The sequence below is a fragment of the Salvelinus namaycush genome, chromosome 7, assembly GCF_016432855.1.
Source record: "Salvelinus namaycush isolate Seneca chromosome 7, SaNama_1.0, whole genome shotgun sequence".
NCBI classification, from domain to species: domain Eukaryota; kingdom Metazoa; phylum Chordata; class Actinopteri; order Salmoniformes; family Salmonidae; genus Salvelinus; species Salvelinus namaycush.
In genome coordinates, this window is record NC_052313.1 from 18,432,772 (window position 1) to 18,455,727 (window position 22,956).

The following is a 22,956-nucleotide window of genomic DNA, read 5'->3' on the forward strand; positions in this document are numbered from 1 at the left end:
TTAAGATACAGTATGTTGCATGAATTCACAAAAATTATTAGGCCTACTCTCACAATTTCACACATTTTCAACACCTTTTCCCCATTCTATGTTTGACAAGCAGTTTCACCACTTGGCACTGTGCATACACATGGTCATGACTGTGCGTAAATTTATGCACACACAAGCAAACGTTCATATTGATCAATCTCACATTTTGCTTGGAAATTATCCCACGCATGGTTTACGCACAGATTTGTAAATAAATAAATAAATGAGGCCCCTGGGCTGTTGGTGTGGATGGTAGAGCTCTCATCTCTGGACCGCAGGATAGTAAGATAGCACCCAATTACAGTACTTATGTGTACATCACTGGTGGCAGAGGTGAGATACCTATAGGGCCTTTGTGAAAGCTCATTTGGATAGGCCTATGGGGCCTGGACACATGGACGCAGTAGCATAAGCTGATGATAGTTCTACTGCATCTGTGAGGAGCTCTCAATATACATTGGTCGTCTACAGTTAGATATTTACAGTTATTACACATCCAGCAATTTATTTTCTAGATTACAACCTAATCTGTAACCCAACCTGATCTGGTAGTTTAATAAAAACAAACTGTATAAATTACATGGTAAACATTTAGCTATGTGCTTTATTCACAACACTTTCTCTCACTAGACTTTTCTTGCAGTAACATCAATCCCCACCATTTCTGAGAATTGTTATCATTTTTATTATTTTAATATTGAAAGTGTGTATTGCTGCCAAAGATAGGTCATTGATTGAGGTGGATTTACCTGACTCGAAGGTGTCACGCTAGCAGCAAATATTTATATAATTTAACCAAGACAGACCACAGCCTGTCGTTTCCAATGGGAAATAATTAGTCACAGTGGGCAGAACAAGCAAGGAGGTGGGAAAGTGCGCGTGTGCAATAACTCAATTCGCCTTTGCACTCCTTCTAATTAACGTGATTTAAAAATATATATTGGCAAAGGGTAAAGTGTACAAGACTTAGTCTACTCTGTTCATAACATATTCTAGTTTTGGGAACAGAAAACTGTAATGAGATCAAACGTTTAATCGATGAGAAATTTTGTAGAATGTTCCATCTTTCCCGTTGCCGGGCACTGGGCTTTTTCTCAATACCAGATTTGGTAGTTTGTGCAAATGCCAAGCGGATGCTTCACATTTATACATCCGGTGAAATATCTGTCTCATTGTTCTATCTGTGCTAGTGGAGTAGCAGAGAATTAATGAAAATACAGTCATAGGTCGAAAGACAAATTGGGTGGGCTTTGTGATTGACATACTTCTAATCGAATCAGAGTTTGAAGTGTAAGGCGAAATTGGTAAGAATGCATAAATGTGCTGCCATATATCCAATAGACGACAACGAAAGACGGTAGAAGGTGTGTCTACAATGCTTAATTGAGTAATAAGATTGCGAGTTTACGCCCGCAGTACGTAACTCCACCCCCGACTTCCATTTCTGAACTGAGGACACAGCACTCGTGAAGAGAATCTTTTATGTTATGTATATTTCTTAATGTAAATCAACTAACGTTAGGCTCTCCGCTGAAACGTCGATACACACACACAACTGAAGTAGCCTTTGCAATTGTAGTTGGTACCCGTTCGGACAGTGGCTAGAGTCGAAGCTGGCCTTTTATTTCACGTTTTAACTTTGCTAAGCGGCGATTTCCGCCGTTTTTTTTCTTTCGCCCCACTCACTCCCGCTGTGTGAGTAGGGGCCTGTAACGTTGGTTTAAGCCACGAGGCGCGTCGGATAAACCGGAATTGGGAGATGGCGGAGTTCGGTAACGGAATGGACTCAGGGATGACGGAAGAATCCCTGTTGGACTCAGACCCAGGGCACCCAGAACTAGAAGACCCGGGTGTTGGCGATGAGGAACCTGGATTAGAGGAAGGAGAGGCCGCGATCGAGGACCCGGTAAGTGAAGGGCATAGTTTATGCCCAAAACCTCACTCAAATTGAGACAATACATGTGTATTGTACGATAGAGATTGCGGGTGTAAGCACGTTATTTTAAGCTGCAATCAGCTATATTTTTTATTCCCGGTGGTGTCTTTTTTTAAATCTCTTGGTTGATATCCGACATTGAGGCTCAGTAGAAATGTGTGGTGACATGCGTGATTTTGGCGGCCATTTTGGCGCAGCAGCGTTGGTAGTTTCTCTGCGCCAGTACTGTCGACCTAGTGGGGGAAAAGTATTCGTCGCAAAAATGCAAGACGGAGATGTAGACAGGGGCGAGGGTAGGACAGGCCGCCATTAGCCGCCGGATTGCGAGTCCATCCGCAGACACTGCGAGAGCTCACGGTAAACACGCCTCCTTTCTTTTCTCATACGCTGACAGCTGCTGTAATGGAAGCGCTGATGCGCGTACGGAACATGATCGTCAACTCCGTGAATTTAAGTGATGACTTGTAAAAAAGCTTTAATGTTTTGACTTATTATCTGTTATATAACTGTTATAACTGTTATATAGCTAAAATGCTATCAGAAAAGTGTGGCACTTGCTCTGTTGTAGTAGGGATTAATGGATATTTGGGCTGGATAAAACGTTAGTGGGAGGGAGCCGACGAGTTAATGGTAGTTGACTGGCTAGCTAATAATTGGGATGTTGCAGACATGCACCTGACACGCATGTTTATTCTCTCAGTAAAGGCATTGAATGACTTGCGAAACGCAAACATTTTTAAACATGTAATTTTGACTATTATAAGTAGATATTATCTCTTGATAAATTAGTGCGTTATGGATATTACTGTGTGGTAGTGTGCAAAGATGCGGGTTGAAAATACTCAAATTAAAGCTGTTGGCTTGCATTTAAATGTTATCTAGAATGTTTCTGATTTGTATATGCATGTGTGATCGTGGTCTTTGGCATAGAATGTGTTCGAAAGAAATTCTGTAAGCACGAGACTGGGGGTGCGGTATTTTTTAGGGCTGGGCTAGCATCCTTCGATATTTTCAGGAGGGAATAGACTACACTAAATATGCGACAAAATGCAGTCAGTCATCACCAAATCAAATAAGCCATGTAGTTTCCTCTTGAAGCCCGTCGAAGCTGTTGAATTTGTCTATTGGTTGTTATGATCAATGGGGCCATGTAAGACATCCCCAAGACCTGGAATGGATTAACCTGCAATGCAAATAGTGTCAGTAGTGAAGGATGGATTTGGAGCAACTCCCATTGCGCTGCAATGCAGCAATGTCAAGGAGGCCTGAACCCAATAAGGGATACCACCCAACAGTATGTATGGCACCACCGTCTTATTGGCCATCACTGGGGCGGTGGGGATCCTTGCTGAGCGAGCAGTCTGTGAAATGAATGGTGAAGCCTGATACAAAGACCCCGGGCCGATGGTCATGTGCTGCGAGCCTGTTCCACTCAGCAGCCAGTGCAGGAACAGGGTCATCTTAGGCTACTGAACTGCCAAGTGTGTCATGCGCTTGCACGGCATGGATGAATACGATAAAATCATTCCTTTAGTACATGTTTCTTGTTTTCTTCCCATGATGTGTCTGTCAAGTCTGCCGACTAGTGTGGTGGGTGTTGCTATTGATGTATTGATTTATATATAAAAAAAAATCAGGAGCTGGAGGCGATCAAAGCTCGGGTGCGAGAGATGGAGGAGGAAGCAGAAAAGCTGAAGGAGTTACAGAACGAGGTGGAGAAACAGATGAATCTTAGCCCTCCACCAGGTGAGTTTGTTTGGGAAGAAAGTGATAAGGTGCCTCGAACATGTCTCCCAAAAATTACTGTTTGAGAAGACCGAATGATTTTTGTATTTCACAGAAGTTTCCAGAGCAGCTACAAGACAGAGATGAATTAATATCAAACCCTTCCAAATATACACTACCGTTCAAAAGGTTGGGGTCACATAGAAATGTCCTTGTTTTTGAAAGAAAAGCACAAAAAAATGGCCCATTAAAATAACATCACATTGATCAGAAATACAGTGTAGATGTTGTAAATGACTATTGTAGCTGGAAACGGCAGATTTAAAATAAATATATATATTTTTTAAAGGAAAATCTACAGAGGCCCATTATCAGCAACCATCATGCCTGTGTTTCAATGGCATGGTTGTGTTAGCTAATCCAAGTTTATAATTTTAAAAGGCTAATTGATCATTAGAAAACCCTTTCGCAATTATGTTAGCACAGCTGAAAACTGTTGTGCTGATTTAAAGAAGTAATAAAACTGGCCTTTTTGAGTATCTGGAGCATCAGCATTTGTGGGTTCGATTACAGGCTCAAAATGGCCAGAAACAAGGTACTTTCTTCTGAAACTCGTCAGTCTGTTCTGAGAAATGAAGACTATTCCATACGAGAAATTGCCAAGAAACTGAAGATCTGGTACGATGCTGTGTACTACTACCTTCACAGAACAGCGCAAACTGGCTCTAACCAGAATAGAAAGAGGAGTGGGAGGCCCCGGTGCACAACTGAGCAAGAGGACAAGTACATTAGTGTGTAGTTTGAGAAACAGATGCCTCAACTGGAAGCTTCATTAAATAGTACCCGCAAAACACCATTTTCAACGTCAACAGTGAAGAGGAGACACCGGGATGCTGGCCTTCTAGGCAGAGTTGCAAAAAAAAGCCATCTCAGACTGGCCAATGAAAAGAAAAGATTAAGATGGGCAAAAGAACAGACACTGGACAGAGGAAAATTGGAAAAAAGTGTTATGGACTGACAAATCTAAGTTTGAGGTGTTCGGATCACAAAGAACAGTCGTGAGACATTGAAAAGATGCTGGGGGAGTGCTTGACGCCATCTGTCAAGCATGGTGGAGGCAATGTGATGGTCTGGGGGTGCTTTGTTTGTACAGGATAAAAGGGGTCTTGAAGAAGGAAGGCTATCACTCCATTTTGCAACGCCATGCCATACTCTGTGGACGGCGCTTAATTGGAGACAATTTCCTCCTACGACAGGACAATGACCCAAAGCACAGCTCCAAACTATGCAATAACTATTTAGGGAAGAAGCAGTCAGCTGGTATTCTGTCTATAATGGCGTGGCCAGCACAGTCACCGGATCTCAGCCCTATTGAGCTGTTATGGGAGCAGTTTGACCGTATGGTACGTAAGACGTGCCCATCAAGCCAATCCAACTTGTGGGAGGTGCTTCAGGAAGTATGTGGTGAAATCTCTTCCTCAACAAATTGACAACTAGAATGCCAAAGGTCTGCATGGCTGTAATTGCTGCAAATGGAGGATTCTTTGACGAAAGCAAAGTTTGAAGGACACAATTATTTAAATTCAAAATCATTATTTATAACCTTGTCAACCTTGTCTTGACTATTTCCTATTCATTTTGCACCTCATTTCATGTATGTTTTCATGGAAAACAAGGACATTTCTAAGTGACCCCAAACTTTTGAGTGTATATAGTGTAGTGTATATAAATTTGTCTCAATTTTGCTCTCTAGCCGGTCCCGTCATCATGTCCATCGAGGAGAAAATGGAAGCCGACGCGAGATCTATCTATGTTGGAAACGTAAGGCTTCAACCCTCTCCTTAACCTCAGATGGTGTTTCTATTTTGGGTGAATGTGGAATTCACCTGGTTAGGTGTTCAAGGTGATTCTATCATATGATGAGTGTAGCAGAGTTTCAAATTGACATCATGCACGATTTCACACTACTTTGAATGCAAAAACCTCAATTTGGGGTTTGGCTCTGAGTTGATTCTGTATGTGGATTTGACTAGCCACTGTGTCAGCGGTATCTCACTGTTCTCCCTCTCTGTGGACAGGTTGATTACGGCGCCACGGCGGAGGAGCTAGAAGCCCACTTCCACGGTTGCGGCTCTGTCAACAGAGTCACCATCCTGTGTGACAAGTTCACAGGGCATCCCAAAGGGTAAATGCCTACACCCTCATTCCCTCCATGTGCAGTAGTGCTCTTTCACTTACAGACCTGTGAGTACACTATGCAGCATTCTTCTATCAGTCAATCTAGAGTAAATAAGACGTTTACAGCCTCCACCCTAAAGATTGTGTAGACACCATTTTACTAGCTATACCCTCTCGGCATCCCAGAGGGTAATTGCCTACATTCTATGTGCGGGTTAGAGAAGTAGTGCACCTTTATTCACAGGTACGTAAATACATGGTCCTAGTCATCTAGAGCAGTGTGATCTAGAGTTAAGAAGACTTTCAGCCTCAAGATCATCTACATGCTCACAAGTCTGATCATCATGTTTTGAATTGAATGATTTTGTACATGCAGGCCTTTATCTCAATGGGATTTTCCTGTTTAACTAAAGGTTAAAAATATTTAAATGATCCGTTTGCCACTGATTCGCATGAATCCATTATTGAATAGATACAAGCTGAAATTCCCAAATGTAAGGTTACAGATCTGTGTTCAGCCTACCCCTTATTTTGTCACATTGCTCATAGACCTAGTCTGTAGGTGCTTGCTTGGTTGGACCTTCAGAGTGTGGTGAGGGGGGGGGGTTGTCAGCAAATTGCATATCTGCATTCACTTGACATCTTCATAGGTTTTTGAAAACTATCAGAAATAAACCGCACAATGCAGAAGTGTCTATCACTTAGCAACAGCTAAGGAGGAGAAAGTGGCGTTCTCGAAAGACTGAAACCGCATTGCCCTAACTTTCTATAGAGAGATGACTCGGACTGCAGCACAGAGGATTTCTTTACTGACATGGTGGTCTAGCTCACTCAAGTGCCTATGTCCATTTTATAGCCACTCGCACAGGTGTACAATTCATGACTAGTATAAAAGCTTTTATCATTCCCTTTCCACTTGAAGTAATGCAATTAAACTAGCTAGTATTATTCTGTTTGATTCAGGTCTCAGTAGTGTTACTTTTAGTTAATTGAAAGTAACTGCTTATTCTAATAGGCTGGGGTTATTTTCTAAAGCTTGTATTTGTGTATGAGAAACCAGTTAGGATGATGATCAGGTTGCTAAACTATTGCTCATCACACATTTTATTCTCATTATTAGGGAATTATTGAAAAGAGGTGTCCATGATTTTTCAGTGAATTGTGCTCTGTGATTTTAGTGCTTCATGACGCTCTTTTATTTCTGCTGCTGTTGCAGGTTTGCCTATATCGAGTTTTCAGACAAGGAGTCTGTGAGGACGGCCATGGCATTGGACGAGTCTCTGTTCAGAGGAAGGCAGATTAAGGTGAGGACGCAACACTGTTTCATAAACCAGGTTTCCATCCAACCTTTTTTATGCGAGTAAAGTACATGTTGGGGGAAAAAGTCACGCCTGTCATGGAAACTACAGATATTTATGCCAAATATTGATATAATAACCATAATTTTGAAGTAAACTTGGGCGTCACGTGATATGCTGTGTGGTCCTCCCACTATGACTACAGTTTATTAGGTTACAGATTAATTAAGTTATTAACTTCCCAGGGTGATGAAAGTGCATGGTGAGGAGTTTGATGCGCCTTTGCACGACATCATCACGCACAGCCTTTTTTGTCTGCAGCAAGTCAGTTTGATGGAAACAAGTCCCTGGTTTGCGTATATTGTTTTTATGCAGATTTTAGAATATTTGTATGAAAATCTGTCGCCAATTGGATGGAAACCTAGCTACTGTCAGTCAATTCCTTTTCAAATAAATTAAAGAAATGGGGAAAATCTAAATTCTGAGCAATTTAGCTGTATGAATTGAATTTCAGTTCCATTTCCTACATTAACTGGGTGTTAAATGGGACTGACCCCTGTGCCCTTCTGAACTCTGTGGACCTGTGCTATTGTCTAACCTGTGGTTTCCTGTTTCCCCTGTCTTGATCCTGCCAGGTGGGTGTGAAGAGAACAAACAGGCCAGGTATCAGCACCACAGACCGCGGGTTTCCTCGGGCCCGCTTCCGCTCACGAGGAGGGAACTTTAACCCGTCGCGCGCACGGTACTACAGTGGCTACACACCGCCCAGAGGCAGAGGACGGGCCTTCAGGTGAGCACCCCGGGACACTCATACCCTGAGACTGAGAGACAGCTGGCCATTACCTGGGGGAGGGGAATAGTATGGAAAAGTGAGGGCGAGTGAGTTGAAGGGCAGTAGAATGAGTTGCTGAGTGAGATTATGGAGGAAGTGTTGATGAGCAGAGAGGGAGATGGTGGGCAGTGAGGACACCGTAAAGCCTGAAGCACCCCCCCCCCCCCCCCTTCTACAGTGCCTATAGAAAGTCTACACCAGTCTAATCTTTTCACATTTTGTTGTTACAAAGTGCGATTGAAATAGATTTAATAAAAACATTTCATTGATCTACACAATACTCCATAATGTCAGTGAAAATAAAATTCTACACTTTTACAAAGGAATAAAAAATTAAATTACAGAAATATAGTTGTTGCAGAACTAATCACCCCCTTTGTTTAGGCAAACCTAAATTAGTTCAGAATTAAAATTTTACTTGAAGGTGCTACACAGGATTTTAATTAATAAACATTTTTAAATGTTTACATTTTTAGTCATTAAGCAGATGCGCTTATCAAGAGCGACTTATATGCTGACCAAAACGCACGCACGCCTGCATGTTGATTTTGTCCCCCCACACCAGAAGCGATCAGGGCACGCAGGTTGAAATATCATATATTAATTAATATTAATTTGGGGACAGGTCGAAAAGCATTAAACATTTATGGCAATTTAGCTAGCTAGCTTGCTGTTACTAGCTAATTTGTACTGGGATATTAACATTGGGTTGTTTATTATACCTGAAATGCACAAGGTCCTCTACTCTGACAATTCATCCACAGATAAAACGGTAAACCCAATTTAGTTTTTTGTCATCTCTCCTCCTTCAGGCTTCTTTTTCTTCTTTGGACTTTATATGGCGGTTGGCAACCAACTTTACGGCGCATTAGCACAAAGTTGAACTGAATGTGGACTTCAGTTCATCTTTCAATCACCCATGTGGGTATATGCTCCTAAAAACAAATGAGGAAATGGGAGAGGCAGGACTTGCTGAGCGCCACAAATAGAACATAGTTCTATTTTAGCACCTGGCCATGCAGACGCTCATGAGCAGTGTGGGTGCAATGATTGAGTAACATGTATGTGTACATTTATTTTGCAGAGCACGCGACACGAGCGGTGTGGTCAGCATGTTACAGTATTGAGCGCGGACATTTTTCATACATTTATTTTTTGTACTGGCCCCCGTGGGAATCGAACCCACAACCCTGGCTTTGCAAGAGCCATGCTCAACCAACTAAGCCACACGGCTTTTGGAATTTTCGCGTTGTAATTTCAGAAAATGTCCATAATATCTGCTGCTAATAGTGGAATGATAGTGTTACTTACCCGCCAGTGTTGTGATTGGCTGTGATATTCAGCTATTGATTTCTCCCGCCAGAGCAGCAGGTGTTGTCAAAATGTTCTGACTTTGGGCTGCGTTATCTAGAGGAAATGGCTCTGTCATTTCCTGGATTCTAAAATTCTACATTGTTCACTCAATTTCAGATTGTGTGAGAAAACTAGCAGTGAATAGTGTAGTGAATAATTGTACCATTTTTAAATGGCGGGTGAAATATATTTTCAATTACAAAAAATATAGTTATTAGTGTTTTGAAGCTGGTGGAACAAAACTGAAAATTGCGGTTTGGACCACTAGTTTCAGACAGCTGTTTCAGCCTACAGTAGCAGCCAATGTGTGGTGTTCAATGTAGGCCCACATTCCGTGAGTGTGAAAAAATTACCCTGTCTGTTTATATTATATGCTGGAGGTCATTTTGCAGGGCTCTGGCAGTGCTCCTCCTTGCACAAAGGCGGAGGTAGCGGTCCTGCTGCTGGGTTGTTGCCCTCCTACGGCCTCCTCCACGTCTCCTGATGTACTGGCCTGTCTCCTGGTAGCGCCTCCATGCTCTGGACACTACGCTGACAGACACAGCAAACCTTCTTGCCACAGCTCGCATTGATGTGCCATCCTGGATGAGCTGCACTACCTGAGCCACTTGTGTGGGTTGTAGACTCCGTCTCATGCTACCACTAGAGTGAAAGCACCGCCAGCATTCAAAAGTGACCAAAACATCAGCCAGGAAGCATAGGAACTGAGAAGTGGTCTGTGGTCACCACCTGCAGAACCACACCTTTATTGGGTATGTCTTGCTAATTGCCTATAATTTCCACCTTTTGTCTATTCCATTTGCACAACAGCATGTGAAATGTATTGTCAATCAGTGTTGCTTCCTAAGTGGACAGTTTGATTTCACAGAAGTGTGATTGACTTGGAGTTACATTGTGTTGTTTAAGTGTTCCCTTTATTTTTTTGAGCAGTGTATATATTTTATTCACCCCAATTTTGTGATATCAAGTTGGTAGTGAGTCTTGTCCTGTCGCTGCAACTCCCCTACGGACCCGGGAGAGGTGAAGGTCGAGAGCCATGTGTCATAAAACACGACCCTGCCAAGCCGCACTGCTTCTTGACACACTGCTCGCTTAACCCGGAAGCCAGCCACACCAATGTGTTGGAAGAAACATTATCCAGCTTGCAACTGAAGTCAGCTCGCAGGCGCCCGGCCTGCCACAAGGAGTCGCTAGAGCGCGATGGGACAAGTAAATCCCGGCCGGCCAAACCCTCCCCTAACCCGGACGACGTTGAGCCAATTATGCGCCGCCTCATGGGTCTTCTGGTTACAGCTGGCTGTGACACAGCCTGGGATCGAACCCAGGTCTGTAGTGACGCCTCAAGCACTGCAGTGCCTTGGACCGCTGCGCCATTTGGGAGTTCCTTGCAATAGAATCCTACGCCAATGCGCTCTACTACCTACAAGAACATCTCTTGCACAGATAGTTTTGCATACTAAGTCTTGCATTGTTTGTTTTGTTTTCGGTATGTTAGATTGAAAGTGGCTAATATTGGGGCCTCGAGTCAAGCACAATTCCCACAGTAGAGCGAAACGTTGATAGTGTTAAAAGGGTTCAACTCTAAAAAGTTGAGTAGTTCAATCTCGTGCTTCTCTGCACGGGCTGATTACTTCAGCGCAGCAGTCTGTGGGGAGCTGCGCACCCACGCACAGCTTAGAGGGAACATTGCTGTTTGCTCAATTTCAGTTTGTGACAAAACAAGCACTGAAAATTGTACGGAATCTTTGCACCATCTAATTCACTATGGAAAAAAAATAAAGTTTTTATATATATATATATATATATTTTTATATATATATATATATTTTTATATATATATATATATATTTTTTTTTATATATATATATATATGCTGAATGATAAAACAGCTATTTCCATGTTAAAATGTTATGGGATGCAATTTTCTGTAATTTAAAAAAAAATTGTAGGCCACTCTTGTAGGCTTACATTATGATCCAGTAGCCTACTTGGCCACTGTTAAAACTGTAACTTAAAGCAGGTACAACTTAAGTTTTCACAGTAATTGCACAGCGGAAGTTGCATAGAATTTTCACAACGTTCAAGTTTGCACTCAGCAGACCTGAAATGTACCCAGTGCCGGGAAAAAATTTAGCATTTTATTTTTGCAACTAGGAGATGACAGGACGATTTCCACTAGATAACTGTTCCGACTTTATGTTTTCACATTTTGACAACTGTCGCTGCTCCGACAGGAGAAATCAATAGGAGAATATCAGTGTTTCACAGCGTTGTGATTCGCTATTATTGCAGATACAGTATATTATGGACATTTTCTGAAATTACAATGCAAAAAATATTTTTAAAGATCATATGTACCACCTTTAACAAATCACATAAGTTATATGGACTCACTGTGAAATAATAGGGGCTGACAATTTAATGACTACCCCTTCCTCTGTCCCCAATAAATCTGTAAGGTTTGTCAAGTATTGAATTTCATGCACAGATTTAACTACAAAGGCAGTGATTGGTAGATGGGTAACAATAACAAATCAGACATTTAATCTCTTTAAGCATGGTCAAGTTAATAATTATGCTGTATTAAACCACCCAGATGCAGTCATTCTTCTAAACTGAGCTGCAGGATAGGAAGGAAACTGCTTAGGGTTGTCACCATGAAGCCACTGGTGATTTTAAGAGCTACAGATTTCAATGGCTGTGATGGGAGAAAACTGAGGATGGAATCAACAACATTGTAGTGACTCCACAATAATGACCTAAATGAGAGTGAAATATTCCAAAACATGCATATGTATGCAACAAGGCACTAAAGTAATACTGCAACAAAAACACAGCAAAGGAATGCTTTTTTTTGGCTGAACTGCAAATGCAACACATCACTGAGTAAATGCCTTACTTTTAAACATGGTGGTGGCTGCATCATGGTATGGATATTTTGACATTGGCAAAGACTGGGGAGTTTTTCAGGATGAAAAGAAACCTAATGGAGGTAAGCACAGGCAAAATGCTAGAGGAAAACCTGGTTCAGTCTGCTTTACACCAGACACTGGGAGAGGAATTCACCTTTCAGCATGACCATAACCGACAACACAAAGCCAAATTTACACTGGAGTTGCTAACCAAGAAGTATGACTCTTCCTGAGTAGCTGAGTTAGACTTAAATCAGCTTGAAAGTCTATGGCCAGCCATGATCCTCAACACCTTGACAGATCTTGAAGAATAAAAAAATAATATTGGGTAAATATTGCACAATACAGCAAAGCTCTTATGAGACTTACCCAGGTAGCCTTGTGATTAAGAGGGTTGGGCAAGTAACTGAAAGGTTGCTGGTTTGAATCCCCAAGCCGACTAGGTGAAAAATCTGTGCCCGTGAGCAAGGCACAACCATAATTTCTCCTGTAAGTCACTCTCGATAAGTGTCTGCTAAATGACTCAAATGTACCCAGCTGTAATCGCTGCCAAAGGTGTTGTCCATTTCAAGTTATATTAGTGTTTTAATTTTCATCTTTAAAAGGTTAGAATTTTGCTTTTTGACAGATTATATTGTGTAGATTGACAAATTATAATTTAAAAAATGTTAATCCCACTTTGTAACACAATAAAATGTGAAGAAATCCAAGGGGGGTATAGACGTTTTCTATAGGCACTGAACGTCTATAAGCCTGCCTGTAGTGGGAGGGGACTGAAGCATTGGCTAGCATTGCTGAACAACATTCCAGCAATATCAGTGAAGGTGTGTATCCAGAGCACAGTGGAGGAGAGGTTCCCTTTTAGAGTGGGGTTATGGTGAGTGGAAAGGTAAGCGAGACTGGTGGAGGGAGTCAAATGGGTCAGTCGGTGTGGAGCGGTCTTGTTGCATGCGCCACCTACAACCGTTTCAGAGGAGGCAGCCAAACTCTCAGTGCACGGCAGTGCGATCCTCCCAGGCTGTACATGTATGCGTGGCAGGCTCTTTGTACGACTTGGACATACATTATGTATACATACATACTGACTGTGAGTGAGCATCTCTCCCACAGTGCTGGTCATTAATGCTTAAAAAGGTGACAGGCAAAGAGTGACTTGTCTGATTTTGTTTTCATATAGTATTAGTTTTCCTGCTGTACTTTTCCGCTCAGTTAACTAGATGTTCTAATGATTCACTGTTAGGAGACACTGTGTTCAGAGAAATAGAATATATCCATCCTGTTTGTTCACCTGGTGTAGCTGCTCCAGAGCCGTCTTTTGCCTGTGACCTTTCCAAAGCAACATCCCTGCAATCTGTATTTGCTTTCAATCCATACAAAAGCCTACCCCCTATGTATGTAAAACCTGGAGTGGATCAAAGCGCTGTGCACTGGGAGTCTGGTGTGTCTCCCTGGAGTGTGTGTCCTGCTGTGTCTCTCAGTGTGAGGTGAGAGGGGGGTTCCCATGATGACTCATTGAGCGCTCAGTGGGCCTCACGGTGGAGCTCTTGTCTCTGGGCCCATGTCCTGTTCAATATGTATTGCTGAGAGACTGAGAGGGCTGCAGAGCAATCAAAATGAGCATCCTCACCAACTGACATGCAATGAGATTCTGACCAATGGACCAACCTTTCCATTCCCCTAGACTAATGGTATCAGCTGGTCATCTGTAGTACCTTATTTGTCCCCCCTCTGTGGGAGCTGCTGATATGATTGAACAATCACTAATAAAAAAAAGTGTCCCGCTAAAATATGCTATCTGCAAAGTCCTATTTAAGACAATTAGTAGGATGACATGTGATTGGAAATGATTTTGGTGAAGTCAGAATCTCATGTTCCATGCACTCTGATAGATGGCTCATCAGCCTGGTCTCATAGACTACACATAATATAGTAAACGTAAAACCGGGACACTCAAATTAGTATGATATGTTACATTTTTAATATGGTTACATAATACATAAATCGCAAAAACGTCTCGCAACCCAATAGGTTGCGAGTTCAAATCTCATCACAGATAATTTTAGCTAATTAGCAACTTTTCAACTACTTAGCATGTTAGCTATAACTTTAACCGTTTTAGCTGACCTTAATCCTTTAACCTAACTCCTAAACTTAACCCCTAGCCTAGCTAACGTTAGCCACTAGCTATAATTCGTAATATCATACATTTGCTGGTTGAGAGAATGCCAAGAGTGTGCAAAGCTGTCATCAAGGCAAAGGGTGGCTACTATTAAGAATCTATGTATTTTGATTTGTTTAACACTTTTTTAATTACTACATGATTCCATGTGTGTTATTTCATAGTTTTGATGTCTTCACTATTATTCTACAATGTAGAAAATAGTAAACAATTTAAGGAAAAACCCTGGAATGAGTGTCAACTTTCGACTGGTACTGTATGTTACGAATTACATCATACGAAATGGGCGATGAACATCCACAAATTTAATACGTACAAAACATATCATACTAAATGGAGCATCTTTAATTTATGTACAGAATAATATGAAATTCTCTGAGACCAGGTTGCGCTCATACATATTACCCAGAGATGGGCTAACCTAGGAGTGGTTGATTGTTAACTACACATTGGTGCATCAAATACACTTGGCAAGGCAGTCCCACCCACTGCCTTCACTTCCGGAATGGAGGGTTCATTCCTGCAGCCTGATTTTGACTTCAGCATTCTAACCAGTGGTTTCTGCTTTAGTGTAACCCCTGTGTTTGTGGGCACTGGATGCCTGGGTCTGACGGTGGTGATGTGTGAGAATGGAAAAGCAATGTGTGATTTTGATGCTGGCTGTGTGTCTTTTTTTGATGGTCCAGTCCAGGTTGTCAGGAGAATGGGTCAGTCAAGTCTGTTTGTCTGCATGCTGGAGATGAATGTGGCCTGTCCTATAGCATGTGAAGGACTGTTCTAGTGTGTCTGTCATTCTGTTGGGAGGGTTTGTGAGGTGGGTTGGAGGCTGCTGTTCTCAGGTTCTCTCCCAACAGCGACCTCAGGAGCTGCTCTCACAGAGAGAAAGAGGAGAGAGAGAAAGAGGGAGAGCGAGTGCCTCACTGTCCCCACACCCCTACTATTATTTTTATAGTCCTGTATAATCTGAGAATTACACATTTTACTGTTGACAAAGCTGGTTTCGGCTTCTTTCTGTACTGTCAATTATTCTTAAATGAAATTGTGGTAACTCAACACTTATCAAAGGCACAATGCCATTAAGATGGTATACATTAAAATCTTTATGCACCCCCCCAGTCTACCTGAAGGATTGAGATCTCACCAGGCCCCCGTTCTACCTGCACACATACACAAACACACACTTCACACCTAAAATTGGTGTCTGTCTTTTTAAGCCAAGAAACTCACCCTCTTTTTCTCTCTCTTTTCCAGGGGCCGAGGGCGAACAACATCGTGGTATTCCCCTTACTAATACCCCCAAACCCCCTTACTATCACCTCCTTGTCCCCATACAAAAAAAGAATGAAAAAAGTCCCCCAATAAAGGAAGGAACCCTGAGAAGAAAAAAAGACAAAAAAAGACAAAAAAATATCTATAAATATATCCTGGACAGACAAACTGGCCGCAGTGTGCGATTGTGTGTGAGCGTGCGTGTGCGGAGTTGGTGCGGTCACCCTGGTAAGGTATATGATGGCCCTTGGGGAGATTTGGTGGCATTTCTTTTGAGAAGATGTTATCTCAGGCTGCAGATGTGTCTCCTTTGTCTGGGTGTGAGGGTCACAGCCAACACAGCCCCCAAATGCTTACATTCGAAAAGCAAACATCGAGGATAAGTCAATCTTTTTTGCTTTTTTTTATGTACCGTACATGTGAAACTTCCAATAGCAAAAATGTTGTTTATTTTTTAGGTTGATATTGGAGTTCTCATATTCCCTTGTCTCTCTGTTCTCTGACCAGTTGCCACTTACCCTGCCCCATCCTTTAACACATTACTTTTGTTACCATCTCCCTTTGGTTCCATCCCATGCTCTCTTGTTTTCAGTATCTTCCAGCATTTGGTCATTCTGACAGCGATTGCCTTTCAGTGGGTAAATAAATGTAATCTCCTTTTAGCCCATGGCATTCACCCCAAGAAAGCATGGCCAGAGCTCTGCCAACTTTACTTTTTTTTTGTGTGGGTCTGGTACTTTTTTTTTCTCCTTGCACCCCTCTGCCTTTCTGTGCTGCTTCTCCTCCCATTTGTCCTTCACTTCATCTCCATATCCTTCACCTCTCCATGTTCCTCTCTCTTCTTTCTCCCCCTCTCCTCTCTCTGTATATTAGACCACTTCTTGTCGTTTCAGGTTTCAGGACCAGTGGAGGCTGACAACCCCTGCTCCGGTGGCCGCGGCGCCCCCCAATGTCTCGGCAGGGTCTCTCTCTCTCTCTGCTCCTGCTATGCACACTCACCCCATCCTGTCTGTGTGGGGGGGAGGGGGTCAGGGCGATCACAGGGCTACCGCAGGGGGCATTTACTACAACAAGCGTTGAGCTGTCTTACACACACACACACACACACTAGGCCCACACACTTATTGTGCAGACACTACACAACCAACCACCACACATATTTATAGAGAGCTAATGTCAAGATGGCAGCAGCTGTTTTAGTTGGGAGAGTGAGAAAGATGGGACCAGAGAAGGGGTGGGGGGGGGGGGGGGGTACTAGGGCCCTGGCCTGATTTCGGACAGGGGCTAAAGTAATTAAAAAGAGTGGCGCTTTTATTTTAAGGGGGGTGGGTTTGTGTGGAGGGGTTTGGTTTTTGGAAACAGGAGTGGGTTTAAAAAAAAAAAAAGTTTAGCTTTTTTATTTTTAACCCATAAGTCTGTAATTAGAGGAAAAAAAATAAAGACTGTAAAAAATGACATGTTTGATTTTTGTCCAAGAGTTGATTTAAGCGGTCCAAGACCGGTTCAGACCGACATGTTTGTGTACAGGGAGATCTGAATGGCGCAACATCAATTTCTGTGCTCTCCGTTAAGGCCCTGGTTGTTCCGCTTCACATGCCGTTCTCCGCTTTAATCTGAGATGCAGTATGTGAAATTACATTTGCAATGCGTCACGTCACATTTTGTCGTATCCAGACAAAGGACCAATTTCCTCTGCCTGTGATCCTCGCCACTCCGTTTACAATACCGCATATGAAACGGGAGACCCTAGCGTTTGTAGCAAAATTAGTATAATCTCGCTGTGATGTTCTCGGATGGATTTAGATCTCTCAACATGAAAAAATACAATAATACCACCTTTTGTTGATTACACACGAATATAATCATGTCGTGCATAAAACTGAAGTTGTAACGAGTCGCCAGACATTTGAATCGCGTTAATAGCGTTTGTGTCGCTCAGAGGACGCTGGGCAGAACATGATGGTGCCAGATAGCTGCTAAAAGTTGAACATACCGAAATTGTTAGGAGCGTAAGAAAAGCAATGCGTGAAATGTAACCGTTAAATTGGATCTGTAAACGTACGAATGAATGAATGAACATTTAGATTTTACACGTTCAATTATTACGTTACATCTCCCTTTACTCGTTTAATTTTTATACGTACAAACGTCAGGAATGTGGCATCTGCAAATGACATGAACCGAACGTAGCTAGGCGAAGTTAGCTAGTCAATCAAGCAACTTTAGCGTAGAAGCTAACGTTAGTTGCTTTGCAGCTTCCGGTTTCATTTTCAAAATAAGGCTAGAGCTTGTTTTAGAACGACATTGCATAACGACGTTATACCAGTAGATGGTATAGGCTTGGGTCTTAAACAAATTACCTATGAGAATGATACTATTAAGACACAGAAGAGCCTTGTCTAGAATAACCGCCTGAGCTGCAAAATAGAAAGTAAATATGATTTAGGCTAAGCCTATTCCACTATATAAATATGCCATGCTGTTATTGGCCATATAATTGCATCATTTTATAGCTGCATGGGTTGCTGTGGTGATCATGTAACCCGATGAATCACACTTTCCAGTATTTGGGAGCAAAAACTAGGGTTTAAATTAGGCATTTTGTATTTGTGAATTCCACTGTGTGGGCTTGTTATAGCCATTTGCATTGCACAACCCCATCACGCAGAGGCTATATCAATACATGAGAAAACAAAATATTAAGTCTTGGCTATAACCTGACCTGAGCTAAATAGCCAAGCGGTCACAAATGGTCAAAACGATCTATAACCTATTCTTATTGCCAGATCTGTTTTCCCTATTAGCCACTACATGTGCTTTAAAAAAAAAAAAAAAATTGTAAGCTAGGGTCTATAAGGGTCTATAATAATCTATAGGGTCTATAATAATAAAAAGTTAAACACAAATGGAGTTCTAAAATTATTCAGCAAGACACCAGTACCCAAAATGATAGAAAAATTGCAATGCCTACAGTTTTTTTTATTTGAATAGGCCTAAATTAAACATTGAATTATTAAAGTGATAATTTTGGATAATTTTGAATACACACATGGATTTCAATAGACATGAATAACTTCCATTCTCTTTGATTTAGTTCTTATTGCCATTCAGAGACATGACAGAATGGATGACATACTGACTGACTTAAATGAAGGAATAATTAAATGTTCAAATACGTTGGAGTGATGAGTTGCACACATCATGCATGCTCTGCACTTCATTTGGCTAGTAGGCAAATAGGCCTAAATTAGGGTTCAATGACTGGCTGCATGCCTCCAGAAGGGCATCTTCTGAAGTTGAGGGGTGCTTTTCGGAAGGCGCATGGTGCTGCATAGAAATCACAAGCTCTTCAACTGGGAAGCAGTGTCGCGATGGAGGAAAATGCAAATACGGAGACTACCTTAAACCACTGCAACAGAGGTATTGTAAAGTGTGGGAATAAGTTTATGCCAGACTTAGCCTACGTTTAACCTCTCCCTCATTTCAAAGTCCAGATGTTCATGACCCGATCCATGTAAATGTCAAAATACTTTAAATTCATATTAAGTCCTACAGAATATGCTTTGGCAAGATTGAACAATGAAATACATTTTAAAATATTCGATTAAAAATATTTTGTGGCAAAGACGCCAGTGGTCATAATTCATAGATGAATAGTGAATGTTTCATTATTCCTGGTATATACTACTGGTTATGATTGCAGACAGAGCCCAGAGAATGGGATGGGGCAATATTGAATTAGTCATATTTTGATAAAGTGCATGCATGGGGATGTCTACGTCACCCAGAGATATGCCCATGCTGTAGAGATACACCTAGCGGACTGGAACTTCCCTGTTGTAGGTATAATACAGCTAGCGCTATCTAGACCTGTGCTGGCAAACAAATCTATTACATTAGTGACCTAAATGTGGAGTAAACTCAACTGTGGACTATTAGAGAAACAAGACTTTTAACTTGAAAACGTGCAGGATTCCTGTTTCCTTGACTTGTTTTTTTAATACGGCGTTATGCTCATTCGAGTAGCACTCCTCACAGGCCGTTTGGTGTACGTTGTTGGTGAGAGGAAACTTCCAAAACTAGGTATTATATGTCAGAATTGCAACAAGATTTGTTCAAGCCTAAAATGTTAGTCCATAATCGTAACATGGTGTACGTTCACAGATTACATTTCACGTCTATGTATCACACATGGCTTTTCTTACAATCCTAACAATATGTACGTTAAACCTTTGGCAGCTATCTAGCTCCATAAAAAATGATCAATCTTCTGTTATGAAATGGTGGCAATTTTGTACTGTCATTCAGTATGATGTATTTTACAGTTGGGGTTAAATATAGTAAATTGTTTAATTTGCTTACTATATTTAGGAAAGCATTTCAAGCCCTATTCCACCACTTCTGTTGAAATGGGGAAAACATGTTTACATGTGTACGTGTGCCCTCATTTGAATATTTCTGGCAGTATAAATAAGCATTACTAGGTATTGTTTATGGCCCTCGTGATAAATAATATTGTGTATGTCTATTTAGGCTGAAATCTTAATTTTGACATTACAATTACAGTTCTTTTGAGAAAGTAAAGTTGGCATGCTGCCGTTTTTTAAATGCTAGTTTCTACTTTTATGCTTGACTTTGGCAAAAAGAGTAAAAGCTTCTTCCTGAAAGGCAGGACTATGCTTCGTGAACATGGATAGGACAGACAAGACAGTGGCCTTGATCTTTTCCAGCGCCCTTATTAAGATGCAGGTGCCTAACACCCTCAGTTAGAATGACAACATACACATTTTACTTCAAGGCAAATTGCGTTTTTGTATTTGTGGAGCATACCATGTACGTGTTATATGTAAAATAAACCTTACTGTATGTATTAAAGCAGTGAATGAGGTTTTATTAGCTTAGGAAGAAACAATCAAATACTTGGAAGTAAGGACTCCATAAAATTGGAAATTTCTCCTGATTGTAAATGACGTACCTCTGAAAGTGGAACTTATATGCATGTATTTGAGTTGTAGAGATGACCCAATTTTGGCAATCTATACATACTGCTGCACAGAAAATATTTTGATGTACAGTTTGATGTAATCCCGTGTCTCGATCTTCTTAATGGAAATGTGAGAGAAAGTGTTTGACTATCACATACTATGCCAAAAAATGTATTCTCCTACTGCGGGCTTTAACTCCTCTCCTACATTTAAAATGTGGATTGACTTTCTTCCTTGTGAAAAGCTCACCTATGACCTCTAACAGAAAGCCCAGGTTCAATGGTCTCCATTACTCAACTATATTTCAAACTGGACAGAATTAATGGGGTGACTAAGGAAGTGTATGTATACATGTAAGGTGCTGTGAAACTAATTTACTAGTTGTCTCCGCTAACACTGGAAATATTTAATGCAATTACTCAGTGCTGCTGCTGTAAAAAAAAAAAAAAAAAAAAAATTGTTGGATTTTGTCTGCCATATCAGTGACTGTGGATTGTGTTATGTTTGTTTAAAAAATGGGGGAAAAAATGTTTTGAAAAAAATGAAACAATCTATCCAATAGGCCCTTATGTTACAAAATATGGGCGATAGACAATGAGTTAATGTAATTCAACAATACACTTGAATTTGAGCAAGAGTGAATTCAGTATGGATAAATGTTTAACCATGTTTGATTGTTCTTAAATGACATTATTTTTTTGAGCAGTGTATTTAAAACAAAGGGAACACTAAAATAACACATCCAAGATCTGAATGAATGACATATTCTTATTAAATACTTTTTTCTTTACATAGTTGAATGTGCTGACAAAATCACACAAAATTTTTCAATGGAAATCAAATTTATCAACCCATGGAGGTCTGGATTTGGAGTCACACTCAAAATTAAAGTGGAAAACCACACTACAGGCTGATCCAACTTTGATGTAATGTCCTTAAAACAAGTCAAAATGAGGCTCAGTAGTGTGTGTGTGGCCTCCACGTGCCTGTATGACCTCCCTACAACGCCTGGGCATGCTCCTGATGAGGTGGCGGATGGTCTCCTGAGGGATCTCCTCCCAGACCTGGCCTAAAGCATCCGCCAACTCCTGGACAGTCTGTGGTGCAACGTGGCGTTGGTGGATGGAGCGAGACATGATGTCCCAGATGTGCTCAATTGGATTCAGGTCTGGGGAATGGGCGGGCCAGTCCATAGCATCAATGCCTTCCTCTTGCAGGAACTGCTGACACACTCCAGCCACATGAGGTCTAGCATTGTCTTGCATTAGGAGGAACCCAGGGCCAACCGCACCAGCATATGGTCTCAAAAGGGGTCTGAGGATCTCATCTCGGTACCTAATGGCAGTCAGGCTACCTCTGGCGAGCACATGGAGGGCTGTGCGGCCCCCCAAAGAAATGCCACCCCACACCATGACTGACCCACCGCCAAACCGGTCATGCTGGAGGATGTTGCAGGCAGCAGAACGTTCTCCACGGTGTCTCCAGACTCTGTCACGTCTGTCACATGTGCTCAGTGTGAACCTGCTTTCATCTGTGAAGAGCACAGGGCGAATTTGCCAATCTTGGTGTTCTCTGGCAAATGCCAAACGTCCTGCACGGTGTTGGGCTGTAAGCACAACCCCCACCTGTGGACGTCGGGCCCTCATACCACCCTCATGGAGTCTGTTTCTGATCGTTTGAGCAGACACATGCACATTTGTGGCCTGCTGGAGGTCATTTTGCAGGGCTCTGGCAGTGCTCCTCCTTGCACAAAGGCGGAGGTAGCGGTCCTGCTGCTGGGTTGTTGCCCTCCTACGGCCTCCTCCACGTCTCCTGATGTACTGGCCTGTCTCCTGGTAGCGCCTCCATGCTCTGGACACTACGCTGACAGACACAGCAAACCTTCTTGCCACAGCTCGCATTGATGTGCCATCCTGGATGAGCTGCACTACCTGAGCCACTTGTGTGGGTTGTAGACTCCGTCTCATGCTACCACTAGAGTGAGAGCACCGCCAGCATTCAAAAGTGACCAAAACATCAGCCAGGAAGCATAGGAACTGAGAAGTGGTCTGTGGTCACCACCTGCAGAATCACTCCTTTATTGGGGGTGTCTTGCTAATTGCCTATAATTTCCACCTTTTGTCTATTCCATTTGCACAACAGCATGTGAAATTTATTGTCAATCAGTGTTGCTTCCTAAGTGGACAGTTTGATTTCACAGAAGTGTGATTGACTTGGAGTTATATTGTGTTGTTTAAGTGTTCCCTTTATTTTTTTGAG

General features: G+C 41.9%; 1 protein-coding gene across 2 annotated transcripts; it reads left to right on the top strand.

Annotated features, from left to right (window-relative positions):
* Positions 1-1,467: 1,467 nt before the first annotated feature.
* Positions 1,468-17,167, top strand: LOC120051055 (polyadenylate-binding protein 2-B-like). Of its 2 annotated transcripts, none has more exons than XM_038997674.1 (7): positions 1,468-1,936; positions 3,604-3,712; positions 5,445-5,512; positions 5,770-5,876; positions 7,086-7,173; positions 7,803-7,957; positions 15,695-17,167. In XM_038997674.1, exons 1-7 carry the CDS (start codon positions 1,790-1,792, stop codon positions 15,732-15,734), a joined length of 714 nt encoding a protein of 237 aa, XP_038853602.1. In that variant the 5' UTR covers positions 1,468-1,789; the 3' UTR covers positions 15,735-17,167. The 2 variants fall into 2 exon arrangements, with proteins under 2 accessions (XP_038853602.1, XP_038853601.1); XM_038997673.1 differs by having other exon boundaries at positions 16,606-16,974.
* The last annotated feature ends 5,789 nt before the right edge of the window (positions 17,168-22,956 follow it).